Source organism: Lacerta agilis, chromosome 6, assembly GCF_009819535.1.
Source record: "Lacerta agilis isolate rLacAgi1 chromosome 6, rLacAgi1.pri, whole genome shotgun sequence".
NCBI lineage: Eukaryota > Metazoa > Chordata > Lepidosauria > Squamata > Lacertidae > Lacerta > Lacerta agilis.
In genome coordinates this window covers 57196486-57215448 of record NC_046317.1, presented here as the reverse complement: position 1 = coordinate 57215448, position 18963 = coordinate 57196486, and the positions used below count along the sequence as shown (strand labels likewise).

General features: G+C 41.3%; 1 protein-coding gene across 1 annotated transcript in view; it reads right to left on the bottom strand.

Annotated features, from left to right (window-relative positions):
* LOC117049229 overlaps nt 1-18963 on the bottom strand; it is a 60942-nt gene that overhangs the window by 14526 nt on the left and 27453 nt on the right. The window contains exons 12-14 of the mRNA XM_033153969.1: nt 7933-8002; nt 6567-6714; nt 5306-5313 (exon numbers count right to left, since the gene is read on the bottom strand). Of these exons, the coding sequence (XP_033009860.1) occupies nt 5306-5313; nt 6567-6714; nt 7933-8002 (226 nt within the window). The remainder of the gene's footprint in view (nt 1-5305; nt 5314-6566; nt 6715-7932; nt 8003-18963) is intronic.

The following is an 18963-nucleotide window of genomic DNA, read 5'->3' as shown; positions in this document are numbered from 1 at the left end:
TAAGTGCCTTGTAAATGTACCTGCCTGTTGTCTTTGTCCATGGAGTTTTCTTGGCAGGGATACTGGAGTGGCTTGCCAGTTCCTTCTCCAGGTGGATCACGTTTGGTCCAAACTCTCCACTATGACCTGTCCTTCTTGACCTGTCCATAGCTTCCCTGAGTAATTCAAGCCCCTTCGCCACGACAAGGCAGTGATCCATGAAGGGGACTCCCAGAAGTGCAAGCTGGATTTCGAAGGGGCAGAGGAACCAGAGACCAAATTGCAAACATGCGCTGGATTATGGAGAAAGCTAGAGAGTTCCAGAAAAACATCTACTTCTGCTTCATTGACTACACAAAAGCATTTGACTGTGTCGACCACAACAAACTATGGCAAGTTCTTAAAGAAATGGGAGTGCCGGATCACCTCATTTGTCTCCTGAGAAATCTCTATGTGGGACAAGAAGCTACAGTTAGAACTGGATATGGAACAACTGATTGGTTCAAAATTGGGAAAGGAGTACGACAAGGCTGTATATTGTCTCCCTGCTTATTTAATTTATATGCAGAATTCATCATGCCAAAGGCTGGACTGGATGAATCCCAAACCGGAATTAAGATTGCCGGAAAAAATATCAACAACCTCAGATATGCTGATGACACTACCTTGATGGCAGAAAGTGAGGAGGAATTAAAGAACCTTTTAAAGAGGGTGAAAGAGGAGAGCGCAAAATATGGTCTGAAGCTCAACATCAAAAAAACTAAGATCATAGCCACTGGTCCCATCACCTCCTGGCAAATAGAAGGGGAAGAAATGGAGGCAGTGAGAGATTTCACTTTTTTGGGTTCCACGATCACTGCAGATGGTGACAGCAGTCACGAAATTAGAAGACGCCTGCTTCTTGGGAGAAAGGCAATGACAAACCTAGACAGCATCTTAAAAAGCAAAGACATCACCTTGCCGACAAAGGTTCGTATAGTTAAAGCTATGGTTTTCCCAGTAGTAATGTACGGAAGTGAGAGCTGGACCATAAAGAAGGCTGATCGCCGAAGAATTGATGCTTTTGAATTATGGTGCTGGAGGAGACTCTTGAGAGTCCCATGGATTGCAAGAAGATCAAACCTATCCATTCTCAAAGAAATCAGCCCTGACAGATCCTGAAGTTGAGGCTCCAGTACTTTGGCCACCTCATGAGAAGAGAAGACTCCCTGGAAAAGACCCTGATGTTGGGAAAGATGGAGGGCACAAGGAGAAGGGGACGACAGAGGATGAGATGGGTGGACAGTGTTCTCGAAGCTACTAACATGAGTTTGGCCAAACTGCGAGAGGCAGTGAAGGATAGGTGTGCCTGGCGTGCTCTGGTCCATGGGGTCACGAAGAGTCGGACACGACTGAACGACTGAACAACAACAAATGTACCTGCAAGCACTTGCGACCTCCTAAGTTGTTCCCTAAAGCAAAGTACCCAAATAAAACGTGGCCAAAATTACGGCCAAACAAAAGCACTAATAAACTGCAAAAATTTAAACTAAGATGAAATAAAGACAGACAACCATGGTTTCTTTTGATGGCTTTGGCTGACCCGCATGGGCTTTTTTACTTCTCTCTGTATCTTGTCCTTTCTAAGCCTATTTAAGCTAGCTGACCCTTTACCGCCAATTCTTCGGCAATCTATCCCTCTCTTAAGCTAGCTAAACCTTTACCGCCAATTCTTCCGCAATCTAACCTCTCTACCTCCTGCGCGTTCTTCCAACCCAACCAAACCTCGTTCTAACCTACCCGTTCAACTAACTCCGACTATCTGAACGTAACTGATCTATCCTCTGTATGTCCTGTCTAACCCTATCTCTATCTAACTCTATCTATCTAACTGCCCAATACGGGAAGCCGCAGCCTTTTATTGACAACGAACAGACAACGTCATGATCAATACTTTTACCAATCAGAACACTGTTGCTGCCCTTGAAAAGGGCGGGAAGCAGATTAACTGACCATTAACAAGTTTAAAACTTTGGAGCCAAAAAGTCTAAGCGGAGGGATCTCAGTGGCAAGACGCCTACTGAGTCCTGCTTTCACTTTCGCTTTAACTCGGAAGTATACATTAAATAGTGCACATAATTGACATTTAAACAGGTACAAATAATTGCAGGTGCAAGGGCACCCACGGAGTGTATTCCCACATTGCCTAAGGTCTGTGAGTGCAACTCTCTCAATTGAGGACTCGGACATTCACAGAGAAAGCAAAATGCTTGCTTACAAATTATTGTACTACCAACTTTAGGCTACTGCATGGTTGTGAAACATGGACCACTTATAAATGACATCTCCTACTCCTCGAAAGATTCCATCCATGGTGTTTCCGGAAAATTTTACATATCACTTGGGAAGACAGGCAAACAAATGTCAGTGTACAGAAAGAAGCAAAGATCACCAATGTCAAAGCAATGATTCTTCAACATCAACTTCATAGGACAGGTCATGTCGTTCAGAGAATGCTCTATTCCCAACTTAAGAGTGGTAAGGTAATGTCAGTGGACAACAAAAGTGGTTTAAAGACACTCTCAATGCAAATTAGCACTGGGAGGGAAATAAAAGCCCCCTAAGTCTCAACACCTTACCAACTACATATCCCATGTATTATCCCATTGATGTATTATTTGTTGGCATCTATCTGCCTTAGTGGTGAAGTCAAACTGTTGGAAGGTTGCAGCGCCTGCCTAGAGTATGATGCAGAAGAGACAGGTTTTGTTGTAGTTGGGGCAGATGAAGGTGATAGGAAACTGCTTTAAGTGTATAGTACAGATAGGACCTAAGTGAACAACGCAACATTGGGCATCTGGTATCAATACAAAATACCAAATAGGCTCAAGAATTACTGCCATCTCAATGCAGAAGGTATGCCAAGGTTTTAAAGTTTAGCTTAGAAGAGGATTGGGCAGTGCTGTCTGCCACCATCCATCCACCAGCACTATCTCTGCAAACACATACACACAAGTTCTCCTGTTGTTGAGAGAGAATGGCATGTGTCTCCAGGGGTGAAGTCAAACAGTGAAGTTAGCAGCACCGAAGTGACCTCCCTGGGGTGCAAGCTTCTACAGCCTAGACAGCAAGACCCCCCTCTCAGCCTCGCTGATTTGGCCTAAAGGAAGGCAGGGCACCAATTGGGCTGCAGCAGCTGCTGAAAGGAGCCATCCAACCATCTTGGGGACTTCACTCCAGATTTGTGTACAGTGGTACCTCGACTTACGAAAATAATCCGTTCCGAAGGCGCCCTCGTAAGTCGAAATCATATTAAATCAAAGGCGCTATCTCGGAATGGTAAAAAATCTCGCAAGTCGAAAAAACCGCATTGAAAACCCCGTAAGTCGAGGTATCGTGCCGCCGCTTTCCCTTTGTAACTCGGAAACTTCAGAAGCGGCGGCCATTTTTTTGCTTCCGGAACTGATTCGGAAGTGGAAAAATATGTAAGTCGAGTCGCTCGTAAGTCGAGGTACCATTGTAGTTACAAACGGCCTTTTCCTCCCAAAGACATTCTACAATGCAGCGGAGGTTTAGGATCAGAGATTTCCTTCTCCATTCTACAGCAGGTACAGAAACTGCCTTATTTATCACTGGACCCACTATTGGTCTTGTCCACTCAATCTGCCAGAACCTGTCTTCACATGCAGGGCAAATCCCTAACATACTGAGGGTTTGAGAATCATCAGCTACGCCCACCTGGTTTAGCCATCCAGATAAAGCCATTTCCTGGATTGTGGGTGTTGTCACATGCTGATACCTTCTAGGAGCTACAGGTGAGAGCTAAATGCAGAGTTGGGACTAAAGATGGACAAATACCCCATAAGGTTCACAACATGTCCGCCACCACAGGTATCAACACTCCCATAACACCCCATACACCCACAAAGTTCAAGCATATACAAATTACCCCAATCCTCCACCGCGCTGCCTTGGCCCCTCCCTCCCAATATTAATCTTGGAGAGAGGTTACACTCCACAGTCTACTTCCTGGTGTAAGTAATCCACACCAAGGTGATCAAAGCCGTCTTTATCCTATGACCAGGCCTGTAACCTGATCGAAATAGATCTAGGTAACTCCTCCAGAAACTCCTGGATACGAGATGCCACCACACCTGGAATATTAGAAACTGGCCAATAATTATCCAATACAAGGACGGCCTTTTCAATAGAGGCCTTTTAACTGTCTCCCTTAGGCATGTTGGAACTTTGTTGTAAGGCGGCAGTAACCATTCCCTTCACCCACCCAGCAAGTTCCCCACTGGTCTTGTTGATGAGCCAGAAAGAGCAAGGATCTAGTACACATGTGGTGGCTCTCACATTTCTAAGGATTCTGTCCACATCTTTGGGCTGTACAAATTGAAATGTATCCAGTTTCAGCGAGTCTGAACTCCACCAAGTAGTGATCTGACCATGACAATGTAGCTATAGAAAATTCCTCCATGGGGAGTACATGGAGGGAAATTAAAAACCAATTAGAAACTTGGCAGAAGTGATAAAAATGAGTATTCTACCCAAACTAATGTTCCTTTTTCAGATGCTACCAATAATAGGAAAGGGGGATTGTTTTGATACTTGGAGAAAAGACATCTCAAGATTTATTTGGCTAAACAAGTCTCAAATAAAATTTAAACTGTTAACTGACAAAACTCAAAGAAGAGGTTTGTGTCTCCCAGACTTTAGGTTATATTATGAGGCGGTCTGCCTAGACTGGGTAAAAGATTGGGTCACCCTAAACAATCCTGAAATTCTCGATTTAGAGGGCTGGAATAATAGATATGGATGGCACGCCTATTTGGTTTACAATAAAGTAGCAATACACAAATAATTTTTAAATCATGTCAAAAGGAAACCATTATACAAAACATGGGAAAAATACAAATGGCTGCTTGAACCTAATATACCAAAATGGATGTCACCCATAGAAGCAACAGCTATAAAGAAACAGAATACAGAGATGACATGGGCCCACGTATTATGAATTAACAATAGTCGAGGAGAATGAGATCAAAATAAAATTGTATGACGAATTAAAGAATGCATGTACCACTTGGTTACAATACCACCAATTGGTACAAAGATTCAGGCAAGATAAAAAGGAAGGTTTTGAATTAGGAACATCTAAATTGCAAAGTGAACTGATCCAGCCCAGAAAAAAGACCATCTCTAGATTATACAATCTCTTGCTGGAATGGTAATTAAAAGAGGAGACAACAAAAGAGGTTATGATAAAATGGGCAAGAGAACTAGGTCAGGTAATTGAATGAGAGAAATGGGAAAAATTATGGACAATTGAAATGAACTTTACCGCGTGCTCTACGATAAAAGAAAATATGATAAACATGTTTTATCATTGGTATATTACACCAGAAAAGTTGTCCAAGATTTATAGAAAACAATCGAATATATGTTGGAGATGTAAAAATGAGATTGGTACTTTTCTTCATGTATGGTGGGAATGTAAGATGATAAAGCCCTTCTGGAATGAAATATAAGAGCAATTAAAGAAATTACTAAAAACCTCCTTTAATAAAAAAAAAAAAACAGAACTGTTTCTGTTGGGACTTTTACCAGAAAGTATTCCAAAAAATAAGAACAATATTTTACTATATGCTACTGCGGCAGGAAGATTGCTGATCACAAAAAACTGGAAAGGTGATAAGATCCCGACACTAGCAGAATGGAGATGTAAATTAATAGAATTTGTTGAAATGGCCAAAATGACAGCTAACATCAGGGGCCACTCAAATCAAAATTTACTCAAAGAGTGGGAAGGGCCGAAAGATTACATGGAGAAGTACTGCTCTGAATTAAAACTGTGGTACAGGGAGGTATGAAAGTGCATGGGAAAAGAAAGACAAAAAGTAACCTGAAGTTAAAAATAGATTTATTTAAAAACAATGCAACTGAGAAAGTAACAACTGGAATTATTAGATACGAGATCACACATGGGGAAGGGGAAGCAGAGGGGGGAGTAGGAGGGAGGGGGAATATACATGGTAACGAAAATGATATATCATGGTGAAATATGTATGAATTCTGGAATCTTTATATGGAATATGTGATATTTTATTTGTCGCTATTTATGTTTGGAAATAAAATAAAAAATAAAAAATAATTTTGAAAGGTAAAAAAAAAGTTTTAGATTGCTATTAAAAAAAAGAGAGAGAAAATTCCTCCACTCTAAGATCACCACCATCCAATGCTTCACAGAAAACCAAATCCAGAGTGCGCCCAGATGCATGAGTAGAGCCAGAAATTATATGGGAAAGACTCATGTATCTGACAGGGGACCCTCAGCGTGAATGTTAGAAGTCCACCAGTACAAGCTTGGAGGAGAGCAGCAAAACCCCAAGACCTTCTTAGGGCTACAGCAACAAAATCCCTATTTTGTCACAGTCACCCATCTTCAGATGCACAAATTCAAGCCTAACAAACTGGGAAAAAGGGCACCTGGTCAGGGGAGATGCAATCATGATAAGACCACTGCAGCTCTGCCTCCCGACCGCACTGATCTTGCCTCCTGCTGTACAGATAATTCCAGTGGCCAAAGCTGAGAGGCTACTCACCGGACAGTTCATCCAAACAGGTCTCTGTAATACAACCCAGGTCAGTATACTCATCCCGGATCAAGTCTGGGATGGCTGTTGTTTTGCCATTCACGGACCTGGCATTGATCAGCAGCAATACTTGAGCTACTAGGACCCACTTGAGATACTGAGAACACAGACATCTCTTCAAGGGACCATCTCGTGAGGCTTTGCATAAGATAAGAATTCACAGAATGCCTGGCTAGGTGCTCTAAAGGAGAAGTTACTGGTAAGTACCTGCCCACAAACATCTATCTCCACTACATCATGCATCTATGCATCATGCATAGCCAGAAAACGATTTGAAACAGCTATGTAGCATTAGCTGTATCAACCCAAACTGCAGTGTATAATCAGCTGCTTTTATCACTTGGGAGTAGAAAAGCTAGTGATAATACTTAGTGTCTTTTATTCAACATTTCAGTTTATTTGCATACATTCCAAGAGAAACAACATTTCCTCTCTATACATATTTAATCAATTTAAATAAGTAAATATGAACAATTTAGATTCTAAAAACAGTGTATAACAAACAAAATACCTTCATGAATATAGCAAGCTTTAATTCAAACCATATGAAGCACTGCACTTTTCACTCTAATTTTAATGGGAGAGTTATTTTACTTAACTTGTTCCCACTGAAATTAAGGTGTTGAAAAAGTGTTCCTTGATTTTTTGGTTAAGGATGCAGAGCTTTTGTTTGCCTATGATTCATATATATATATATATATATATATATATATATATATATATATATACACATACATACATACATACATACATACACACCCACCCACATATATAATTAGGCATATATTACTGGTGTTTACACTTTTGAAAATCCTGTAAGGAAATCAAGGCAGCTTTTAGAATTCTGCATGAGAAGGCTTGAAGAAGTCAAAAGGTTGGTAAATTTTAACAGCTACACTTGTTCCCTCCATTTTGTGAGATAGACAAGATTCTAGGAAACAAAATGTAATATTTCACATTTCCTACACAGAACCCATTACATCTTTCCATGGCTTGAAGGAAGAATAGTGCACCTTGCCAGGGTAGATACACAATCAGTTCTGCTTGGCTCTGTATTTGATTGAGTCACTTAAGAGACATTCTTCAAGGGAAGTTGGAACCCAGTTCTATGCAAAAGAAAGAGCAAATGATGAGAGTTTTGTTGGGGCCCAGTACTGCTTCATGCTTCAAGTAGCTGAATAACCTGGATGGCCAGTTTTTAATGAAAACTGCTTTGGCTTTCCACATAGTTCTTCCTTCAATTCTCATTTCCAGTTGTAGAGTAACGGTTCCAAATAACAAACTGTTAGGAAATAACTGCAGAAGGCTACTCCACCAATTGGGAACCTTTGGGTTCCAATTCTGCCTCGTTAAATTCAGCAGGGCTAGTAGGAGCTTCAGGTTGTCTGTAAAAATAAAATAAAATATTTAAAATTAACACCTATATTTCGACCATTACATCATTTTGTTTAGTTTTCCTGTCAGGAACGAGAAAAGCAACACACAAATACATCTGCATTCCACTTCATGTTATACATTTTTTAAAAGTACAGTAATGCAAGTAACTGTCACACTGAAGCAGTAGCCATGCTGTTGCTTCTTGAGCAGGAAAATCAATTCCAGAAGCTACAGAAAAAGATGTAATGTAATGCAGGATATTAGAAGTAAAGCAGATTATATAAACACAACAGATATAAGAATGGGAGACTAGGACTGGCTGATGTTATGTTTTCAGCATCTCAATATATCTCCAGCCAAACATCACAGTCTGGTGATACACTGTGATGTTGAAACAAGCTGCAGTGGCCCCAGCCAGTGAGACGTAGGGTGAAACTGAGGCAGTTCTCACTGCAGGAGCTGAGGCCCTTTCACCCTAGCGCCTTACAGGCTGGGGTCAATGCAGCTGGCCTCCGCCCCCTGCTAAGTTGGGGGCGGAAGGGCTCCAACCCCCAAAGTGAATGACCCCCGATCCCTCAGCAGCATCAGGCTTTGTTCAGTTGCGGGATGGAAGAAGCCTCTCTTCCACCTGCAGAACAGCGCTCCCCTCAACCGAGGGGAGGCAACCATGCGTCCCACAGCCGAGCAGTTAAAGGATCCCCCACCAGGCCGCTGGCTTGCAAGAGCCAATGCTGGGCTAGGGGATCATTTAACTGCTCAGCTGAGGGCAGCGTCAACTGCGCTCCACAGCCAAGCAGGTTCACGGAGCCCCCACCCAACCACCGGCTAATCTGAGCCAATGGTAGGATCAGATGCTCCATCAAAATGCTCAGCTGAGGCAAGGGCAGCCACACACTCCTCAGCCAAGCAGTTTAAAGATGCAGAGGGAGGAACTAGCTATATTAGTGCCTCACTGATGCAGCTTGTTTCTCCCTTTGTACCATATGAGGGCAGAGTGGGATGGTGGTTTCACTCAGCGAGCACTGCTAGCAGAGGGACTCAAGAGCGGTGGTGGTCTCAGAAGCGATATATTGCTGAGTGAAGGCGACATTGTGGTTCACTCCTGATATCAATATATCACCCAGGCCTATGGGAGACACACAGCCTAACTATAGGAAAATAGTGACTTCTAACAGATTCCTCTTAGAGAGCTTGCCCTTCTCTCCACTGGGGTTGGTAATGCCTCTGAATCAAACAGAACTCTTGCCTCTGACAAAACAATAAGTATGATTTGGTTATCAAATCTCATTCCCACAAAAGTCTTAAAAGACATGTAACCAAACTGTGAAAGAAATCATTGCACTGAATATTGATAAGGAGTAAATAATTACTGAATTAATCCATGGAAACAGCTTAATTAGTGCTCACTAACTATGGGAAAATATATGCATCGTATCAAAACTGTAAATCATGCATACCAAAGCTACAAGAAAATGGACAGCCCTGGATACAAAAATAGAAAGAAAAAGCCATGCAAGAGAAATGTGCAGAGTAAGTTATTGTTGCAAATTGTTGGTTTAGAATGATTACAGCACTGGCCTAGATTCTTCTAGGGGGGAAACAAAACAAAACATTACTGCCTTAGACAGAACTGTTCAAATCCACTTTCTTACCATATCTGAAAGCAAAAACCACAGACTGCAAGTACACATTTGTAAATGGACAATAATGTTTTATAACTTTATTAATAGTAATTTCAAGATTTTCAGGCAAGAATAGTCATTGTGAAGTCAGCATTGGGATAGACAGCTAATGTAAATGGATACAGACTATTTCTGTCGCATCAGAACACCATTGCTGGTAATGGGATAAAATACTGACTAGCCTTTATAGAATAGTTACAGGTGGGTAGCCGTGTTGGTCTGCCATAGTCGAAACAAAATAGGAAATTCTTTCCAGTAGCACCTTAGAGACCAACTGAGTTTGTTCTTGGTATGAGCTTTCGTGTGCATGCACACTTCTTCAGATACACTTGTGAGAAGTGCAGCCCACTCCTGGGCTCAGCTATTGCCACAGGTGCAGAGGAAAAGAGAGGATGCCCAGTCCTGCTTCTGGGGCTGCGGCTGCCTTCTGCTAAAGTCACATCCCCCGCCCGCCCTTGGTGCCCAAGGCAGTCGCTGCTGCTGCTGCTGCCGCCTCACATTTAACTCCCCCTTCCCCTTTAAGGGGTTTCTTTATAGAATAATTACTGTGCTTTAGTTAGCTTTTATTCTGTGCTGGCAGATTAGTGCAACTGTTTAACAAAAAAATGTGCAAGCCTTTTCTGAACACTAAGCACATGTATGCGGAAAGTGTGAGCAAAGTAGAAGTCAAGAAGCATATGGTATCTCACTCAGCAATCAAGAAGGCTAAAGAGAATCAGGGACAGCTTCCCTTGGGCTGACTCACTCAGTTTTCACGGAAGATCGGTATTTCCAAAATACAGCAGCTAGAGAAATCACGATTAATAAAGCCAGGATGCATCCTTGAAGGGGGGGAAAGAGAAAGATATACCGTAGTACCAATTAATAAGACAAAGTAAAAAAAAAATTCTGTTGAGGAAAAGCAATAGTATCAATAGAAGTCACAAGACAAGTTGTTACCTTGCAATGCTCTATTGACATTAAAGTCACTCTGGTGGATAAGTTCATGTGCTGCTGGGTACTGTAAGTTTCTAGACACATACGTATCTCAAGCAGCAAGTCCACTGTACATCTACAGTCACCCTTTTTGGGGCAGATGCGCAGTTGTCCTCAGAGATTGATTGCAGCAATGAGTTCTTCCTGCCCCTAACAGATGTCAGTTCTGCAGACTGAGCGGCCCTAATGACAATCAAAGAGCAACTCTCCAACCCAAGCAGTGTGTGAAGCTGAAGCAGAGTCACCAGGTTGCCCACAGCATGCGTGTGATATCCAGCATGCATGTGATGTCACACGTATTGCATTTCATGCACATGCAGCGGAGGAGGCCAAGCACTGTGAAGGAGCTGGCCATTAGCCCTGCAATGTGTCTCTCACACACAGCCACCTCAACACTAGGCCCCTAGAGTTGGCATGCCTGAGCTCAAGACACCCTTACTCCTGGGGATTTTTTTAAAAGCCCCAGTCACACTCAGGTGCCAGAACATTAAAAGCCACAGCCTGGGGGAAGTCTGTGCTAAATTTGGAGACAGCTATGTACATTACACGAGCAAAGACAGTAGAGGAAGCAGAGCTGGCCTCACCAGACAGACAGACAGAGTATATCTGTCTGTACCCTAAGAATATTTGATAAAGAATCAATATCTTCTCCAAGTAGGAGTCTTCAACATTTAAACCAAAACTGGAGAAAAAAGTAAAGGAAACACACATTACCACAAGGTATGGAAGTACAATAGCAGTGATTGTACACTGATGTAACTTGCTCCTTAATTACTTACCAACAATAATTGGGGTGTTGTTAGATTCTAGAATACAAGAAAAGTGTAAGTTAACATTTGAAGCAATGTAATTGTGACAGATCATAGCGTGCTCTCTCTCTTTCTATGCATGTATGCATTTGTGTGTCACACACTGAATAAAACATAGTACAACTAATAACTGGAGATAATCTACTCCAGTACATAATGGAAGACTGAATATAGAGATACCTTTATTTTGCTGGAACCAAGAAATGGGTTTCCCACTTTTAAAAATTTCACATATAGTGGTACCTCGTTTTGAGTCTGCCTTGTCAAACGTCCATTTCGTCAAACGTCCGCAGCAAACCCGGAAGTACCGGAACAGGTTACTTCCGGGTTTGCCACTCGCGCATGTGCAGAAGCGCTAAATTGTGCATGCACAGAAGCGCAAACCGCTCCATGTGTGTGCACAGAGTGGCGCTTTGTTGTGTGTCCTTTTTGTCTAGCATCTAGGACTCCGGAATGGATCCCGGTTGCAAAACAAGGTACGACTGTACATTCCAAATTTGTTCCTCTAAATCACTTAGTGATTCAAATCAGCCCAAAGCAGTTTATAGAATAAAATTCAATACTAAAATGTTAGAAACAAAGCAAGTAATGTAAGTATTAAAATATACATTAACTCTAAATAAAATCAACTGCAAACAATAAACAATGTCAGAGATATACACAGAATCTGAAATAGAATAATATCTAGTCAGGAATGCCTACACATACAAATGTATCTTTAAGTGTCTTACATCCATAAAACATTTGTAAAATATATTCAAAATCAGTATGTAAAGTTAATATAGCAACACAGCTGAATCACCTCCCAAGAAATGGCCAAGTGAATAGGCAAGCTTTAAGCAAGTGCCTAAATGACAAGACAGCTGGAGGCTGCCTGATGTTCACTTGAAGCACAATCCAAAGGACAGGCGCTGCCACACTAAAGTCTCTGGTCTTATTGGACGTATGATGAACCTCAGGAGAACATGGCACTACTGAGAGTGTATATCCTGAGGGTCAAAGTGTCCAGGCAGCAGTATACAAGGTAAGGTGTTTCCTGGTTCCACTTTGTTCAAGGCTGTACATGCCAATAACAAGACTTTAAACTTGGCTCAACAGCATATTGGCAGTCAGTGCAGCTTTCAGCACAGATGTTAGGTACTGTCCATGGGCACCTCCTTCAGCAGCTTTATAGCAGCATTATTTACTAGCTGCAGCTTTTAAACCCAATATTAAAGAGACATTGCGCATACCTTTGTAAACCAAGAAAAATTTAATGAAAATTTTTTTTTTTAAGGAAACCACAAAAACTGAGCATGTTGCCTGGACTACCATACTAAATTACCCAAGAACTGTATCTATCACACCCGCTGAACTCAAAAGAAGGACACTCCTAGCCACTGAAGCAATTTGTCCCCCTATAGCACCCCCAAGCTCCATACCTGCTGCTTTAGAGGGAGTCAAACACCATTCAGAACAAGCAACTGAACTGTTTCCCAGTCTCAGGATCTGTTCACCTGCAGACTTGCCATCTTTCCAGGTTTCATGCTCAGTTTATTAGCCATCATCGAGTCCACCACTATGCCAGGCACTGGGGATAAAATCATGCCCCAGGAAACCCCACAGGTGCCAGGGGGCCGAAGGGTACTTCCCCAGTGCTACTCTTTAAAACAGGCCTGGGAGATAGGATTGGAGCCACTGAAAAACTGTGCTCCATACCCATCCTATGTAAACAATCCGGAGGATATCAGGTTTGATGGTATCAAACACAATTTTTAAAAAAAGTTTTCAGTTCTATAATTACATCATTTTCTATTTTTATACATTAGTCCTGTTACCAGCACTCCAAGACAGTTCTTTTTACATCTTGCTTAACTGCATATACATAAATTCCTTCACCTCATTATCCACACTCTCCTATATTTTATGTTGTCAACTGTTGGTCACAAAGTATCCTCTTCCTGGGATTTATGTTTGAGGTCAATTTTTTGTAAATATTCCCCTAGATACTCCCACTCACTCCTTGTCTATCATCTTGATTTCTTATTTTAGTTTCTTGGTGAAAGTGAGTTTAAACTTTTTCTTTAACTCATACACCATCTCCCAAAATTCCTTTGCCCGTTTACATTTCCACCATAAATGAACCCTCTACTTCTAGACATTTCCAGCACAAATTTGAGTCTCTTTTGTACATTCTTGCCAGTTTAACTGATGTCAATTACCATCTATATTGCATATTTTTGGTTACATGCTGAAAGGTTCATTGTTGAATTCCATAATTTTTTCCACTCAGCAATTTCAATATTGTGCCCAATATCAATGGCCCATTTTATCATTGCTTCCTTTATAAGTTCGTCTTTAGTCTCCCATTCTAACAAAAGTTTATATATTTTAGAAATTTGTTTTTTTTGTTAGGCCCCAAATCACTTTTCATATTCTGATTCTTCTTGCACAAATCCTCTTTCTTTGTGTTTTCTGAACATCTCCTTTGTTTGGAAATATTGAAATCATTCAGGTGTCCAATTAGACACCTCCTCCCTGTCTCTAAGTTTTATATTGCCATCTTTATATTCAAGGAAATCTTTGTAATTTCCTCAAATCCTATTCATATTTAACCTTTTTACTGCAACCATTTCCAGCAGTGGAATCCAACCAGGAGTCTTTCTTTCTAAAAATCTTTATGCCTCATCCAGACCTTATATAGACTCCTTCTAATCACATGATTAAAAGATTCCTTGTGAACCCTAGTTTTTTCATACCAGAGATACGTGTGCCATCCACAGATCAGATCAGCACCTTCTAAATCCAATATATTTATATCCTTCAATTTGATCCACTCCTTCATCCAACTTATACAAATTGCTTCATAAAATAGTTTCAAATCTGAAAGAGCGAACCCCACTTTATGCTTTTCATCTGTTAGTATTTTATATTTAATCCTTGGGTTTTTTCCTTTGCCATAGAAAGTTTACCATATCTTTTTTCCATTGTGTAAAGCAATTGGAGTGGAATACCACCAAGTAATGATTCAAATAAGAATATCATTTTGGGGAGAACATTCATTTTAATTACGGATATCCTACCCAAAAATGATAAGTTCATTCACTCACATTTTAAAGTCTTTTTCAATTTCAGTCCACACTTTATTATAGTTATCTTGGAATAAGTTCAGGTTTTTAGATGCAATCCAGACTCCTAAATTTTTAATTTTCTTTTCCACTTTAATTCCTAAGTCATTTTCCAGTTCTCTCTTTGTTTGGTTATTTATATTCTGAGTTAGCATTTTCATTTTACCTTTATTAATATAAAATCCCACTAGAATGCCAAATGTTGTAATAGCTTCCAAGACTATTGGTAAGCTTAGGTTTGCCATATTTCAAAAAGTAAAAACCAGTGGTTTTTTGTGTGTGGCAAAAACGCACCCCCCCCCCCAAAAAACCACCATGCTATTTTTCAATTGACTTGCCTAAGATCCAGGACAAAGCACCACCTTTCAGAAATTCCCCCGGACGTCAATTCCACCTTTGAAATCCCGGTAATGTCTGGGAAAATCCGAATGCATGGCAGCCCTGGGTAAGCTTACCAATGGACTCTGCTGTTATTACAACATCATCCGGAAAGGTGATGATATATTCTCTGTCCTATCCGCAAACACAATCTCTCTAATAAAGGTTATCCACCAGGGTAACCAAGACCAATTGGATCTCAAAATGAGTCATGTGTCTAGATAATATATGTCTTCCCAAAATGTCTGCAGTTGCTCTGCCACCAGCATTTCCTCATCTTTTCCAAAAACATTGTGATTTGTTTGTAGTTGTCACAAACTTTTCAATTTTTGTTTTTTTAAAAAACATTTTGTTAACTTTGTATGGTTTTACTCTATGGTTTTATTGCTGTAAACTGCTGGTTTATTTTTTGTGTTACAGAAGTATACCAATATTTTTTATAAATAAATAAACAAACCACTGGGTCAGGTATTGGCTTCTTTAGGAGTGTCTTCTTTTAAGAGCAGTAGGAACCACCCCCTTCAATAAAGATGATTAACTACATCTGGAGCTTAGCACACCCTGTCACCTAGATTTAATTAGTCACTAGGGACACGGCTTGAGGGCACATGTACTATGGTATATTACTGCAAGCACTTTGACCATGTCATGAGGCAACATCAACTGAAATTGATTTCACAGGGCAAGATGTGATATTGGATGCCATAGCCATGGCAATGTTGGCTCTGAAGGTGAGAGACTTTACTATCAAAGTGTTGTGTGAAAATGTGGCAGCAGTCCTTTGAGGAGTCCAGTGGTGTGCCCTCCAGGGACAACAGTGCCCAGACCATCCTGAAGAGTTCTGTTGGTTGGTGACTTGAGTTTGCAGTACAGGCAGAAAGTAGGACCATTATGTGTGGTTACCTGTGGTCAGGAGGACTCCGAGTGAAATTTATCTCTAGTTATTTGCGGTCCTATTTCATAGTTCACAAGTCACCACAGTACCAGGGAGCTCCATAGCATTGTTTGGAACACCCTGAAGAGATTGTGTCTATAGCCCCTTGCCTCTTGCCATCCAAGGAGTTGCTAACACTGGTATAACGTTTGCACAACAGGCTACTTCACTCAGTGCTCTTGCTGTTGTGTTCTGCACTAGTTGCCACTTCCAGAGCAAACCCAAGGGCAAGACCACACAAAGCAAATGACAGCACTCCAGATGTGAGGTTGCCAATGTGCGATCCACAGAGGTGAGATCATGTCAATGTTAAGAGCATAGTTGGGGCACTAGCCAAAGCTAGTGAAAGGCGCTGCTAGCCACCAAAGGGTTTTTCTTCTTCTAATGATAATGATGCCAAAATGAGTACTCATTCGGGGCGGAGGAAGGGGGGGGCGATGGGAGTGCCCCACCCCCATTGGCGTGATCCCAGTGGGGTTCTATTACGGCTGCCCCCCCGCCCGCGCTGGGCACCCCACCCCCGCAGGTGGCGCGCTCTGCCCCCAGAACACGTGCCCTGCCCCCAGTATGTGTGTCCCATCCCTTTAGGCGGCGAGCCCCGTCCTGGGACACATGCCAGCCCCGCCCCACCTGCTCCCCGCCCCGTGCCGGTGAATGAAGCTCCACCACTGTACTCACTGTCTGGAGGCAGTGATGGGTTGGATGAGGGCAAACAACCTGAAGCTGAATCAGGAAAGACTGGGATGTGATACCAGGTCCAGGATTTCCTTAATGGGGTTGCATTACCAGCTTATGCAGAGATGGATTCACCAGGCCATGAACACACTCTGTTGTACCCCTCAGCTAGCTCAAATAAACCATAATGAGCCAGGGTTGAGAAAGCAGGTTGAGTTGCCCAGCTACAAGTATCTTGTCCATGTCCCCAGGCCACAAAAATGAAACTGGTCCCATAAAACTGGGTTAAGACTGGGCACTGAACACCTCATTTGGTACTGTAGCAATAGTAGCATTCAAGGCAGCAAAAATACAGATGGCTTTCTTCTCAAAATGCTTTGCAAGTTTGTCTCAGCCATTCTCCAACTGCAATAAATGACAGTTATTCCTACAACACTCCAAAAAGTTATGAACAATTATTTAAGGATGCCATGGAAACAGCAAAATAAGCCTTTGTGGCTTTCACTGCCATACATTCCAACATGTGTCTGGTTAACTTCATATGAGCAAGATACCAGCTGTCTGCGTGGAAGGCAACTTCCCATTCTCAGCTCAAAATCATTTCCTATTTTTAAAAAGCTGCCACACTCATTAGAAGCGCAATACCAAATCTAAAAACAAGCTTATAAATTTGCTGTCACTGCCACTTTTCAACTGTACCTATCTCATCTGGAGGAAGCGTTGTCTGTGGATCTCCTCCTATAAAAAAGAGGGGGTTGTTATTTTTATATTTATTTGTATCATGCTTTTCCCCTAGACAGGGAGTCTACGCAGCTTACAGATAAAATAGTAACAGCTAAAAAAAAGTCTTGTAAAAACAATTAACACTAATATATGTGTCTCAGAGAGAGAGAGAGAGAGCAAGAGAGCGCTATTAAAATATAGATAATTACAATAAAAAAATCACAGCACCAGCCCCACCAGTTCATAAGACATTGCATTGGAATTTATGAAAAGCAGTTAGAAAATTTTAAAAGAAAGCAAATAAAACTGGAAAGCTTGCCTGAATTTCCTATACAATAAAAGACAACTCTTAGTACAAAGAAAAGCATTCCATAAGTTACACAATTCACAGAAAGCCAAGCAGTGCTAAAGGACTCTATAGCATCTAAAATAGCAAAAAAAACCACAAATAGGAAAGTAGCAAGAATAAGCAAATGAAGAAAATTAAGGGGGGGGGGGGAGAAGAAAAAAAAGAAAAGAGAATAAAGACCAGACCCTCTATCACAATTATATTTTAAGGGTCATTTCATATCAAGTAATCCAACTTTTTTACCTCATGTCATCCAATTTGCTTCATATTTTGTACACGTATTGAATGATCAAAACTAAGTTTAAATCTTTTCTTAAATCTCATCTTGTTTTTGAGTTATGGCGGTTTGAAAATACAATAAATAGTCAATTATGGCCTTGCTGAATAGCTGAAAAGTGTTGACTGTTTGAAAAGAAACACAGAATGTGGGACTGGGCAAAGGAAATGGAATGCACTGACTGGGGTAAATAGATTGCTAAATTCTGAATGGAACAGTTCAGAAGGCCACACACCACAACATTCTGTTACAGGTTGCTCTTATGGTATACAATTCCAGTGTCTCAAAACTACTACAGCACTACCATGTACCCAAGTCTTCTCACGATACAGTGGTGCCCTGCTAGACGAATGCCTCGCTAGATGAAAAACTCGCTAGACGAAAGGCATTCGCTAGCGGAAGGCTGCCCCGCAAGACGAAAAAGTCTATGGAGCTGCCTCGCAAGACGAAAAAAAAAATTTCTTTTCGCTGCGAAAACCGCTACTTTGTATTGGTGCTTCGCTAGACGAAAAAATCGCTAGACGAAGAGACTCGCAGAACGAATTCTTTTCGTCTAGCGAGGCACCACTGTATTCTTCTAATAAAATTAATCCTCTCTCTGCTGACTTATCTCTGTAAATATTGACAAGAGTCCATTTCCTCCACTCTGGTTCTAACCGTAAGCTTACTCCTTGCTCACTCCCCACTTCTTGAAATGTATCTACGAATAACAGTGAAAAGCAATTGTTTACCTTCTCCGGGGTCTACAACGTCCTCTCCTCCTGCATCTGCTACATCTCCTCCTCCTGCTCCTCCTCCGTCTCCTCCTCCAATTGTTGCATTTGCATCATCTGTGTAAAGAGATTTTGAAGTGCTGACTACAACTGCCCTTACGTCTTCTCTCAAAATTAAGAACCAGAAAAGTCTAAATAAGGTGCCACATGGTCACAGGACACTGTCTTTGGACCCAGCTTTAGGAAGTTAAAATAGTTTTTTAAATGAAAAATAAATTGCTGATGTTATTTATATTTTGAATTTTTTTATAGTCCAACTTTATTTCAACATCTGATTTTATCTGTAT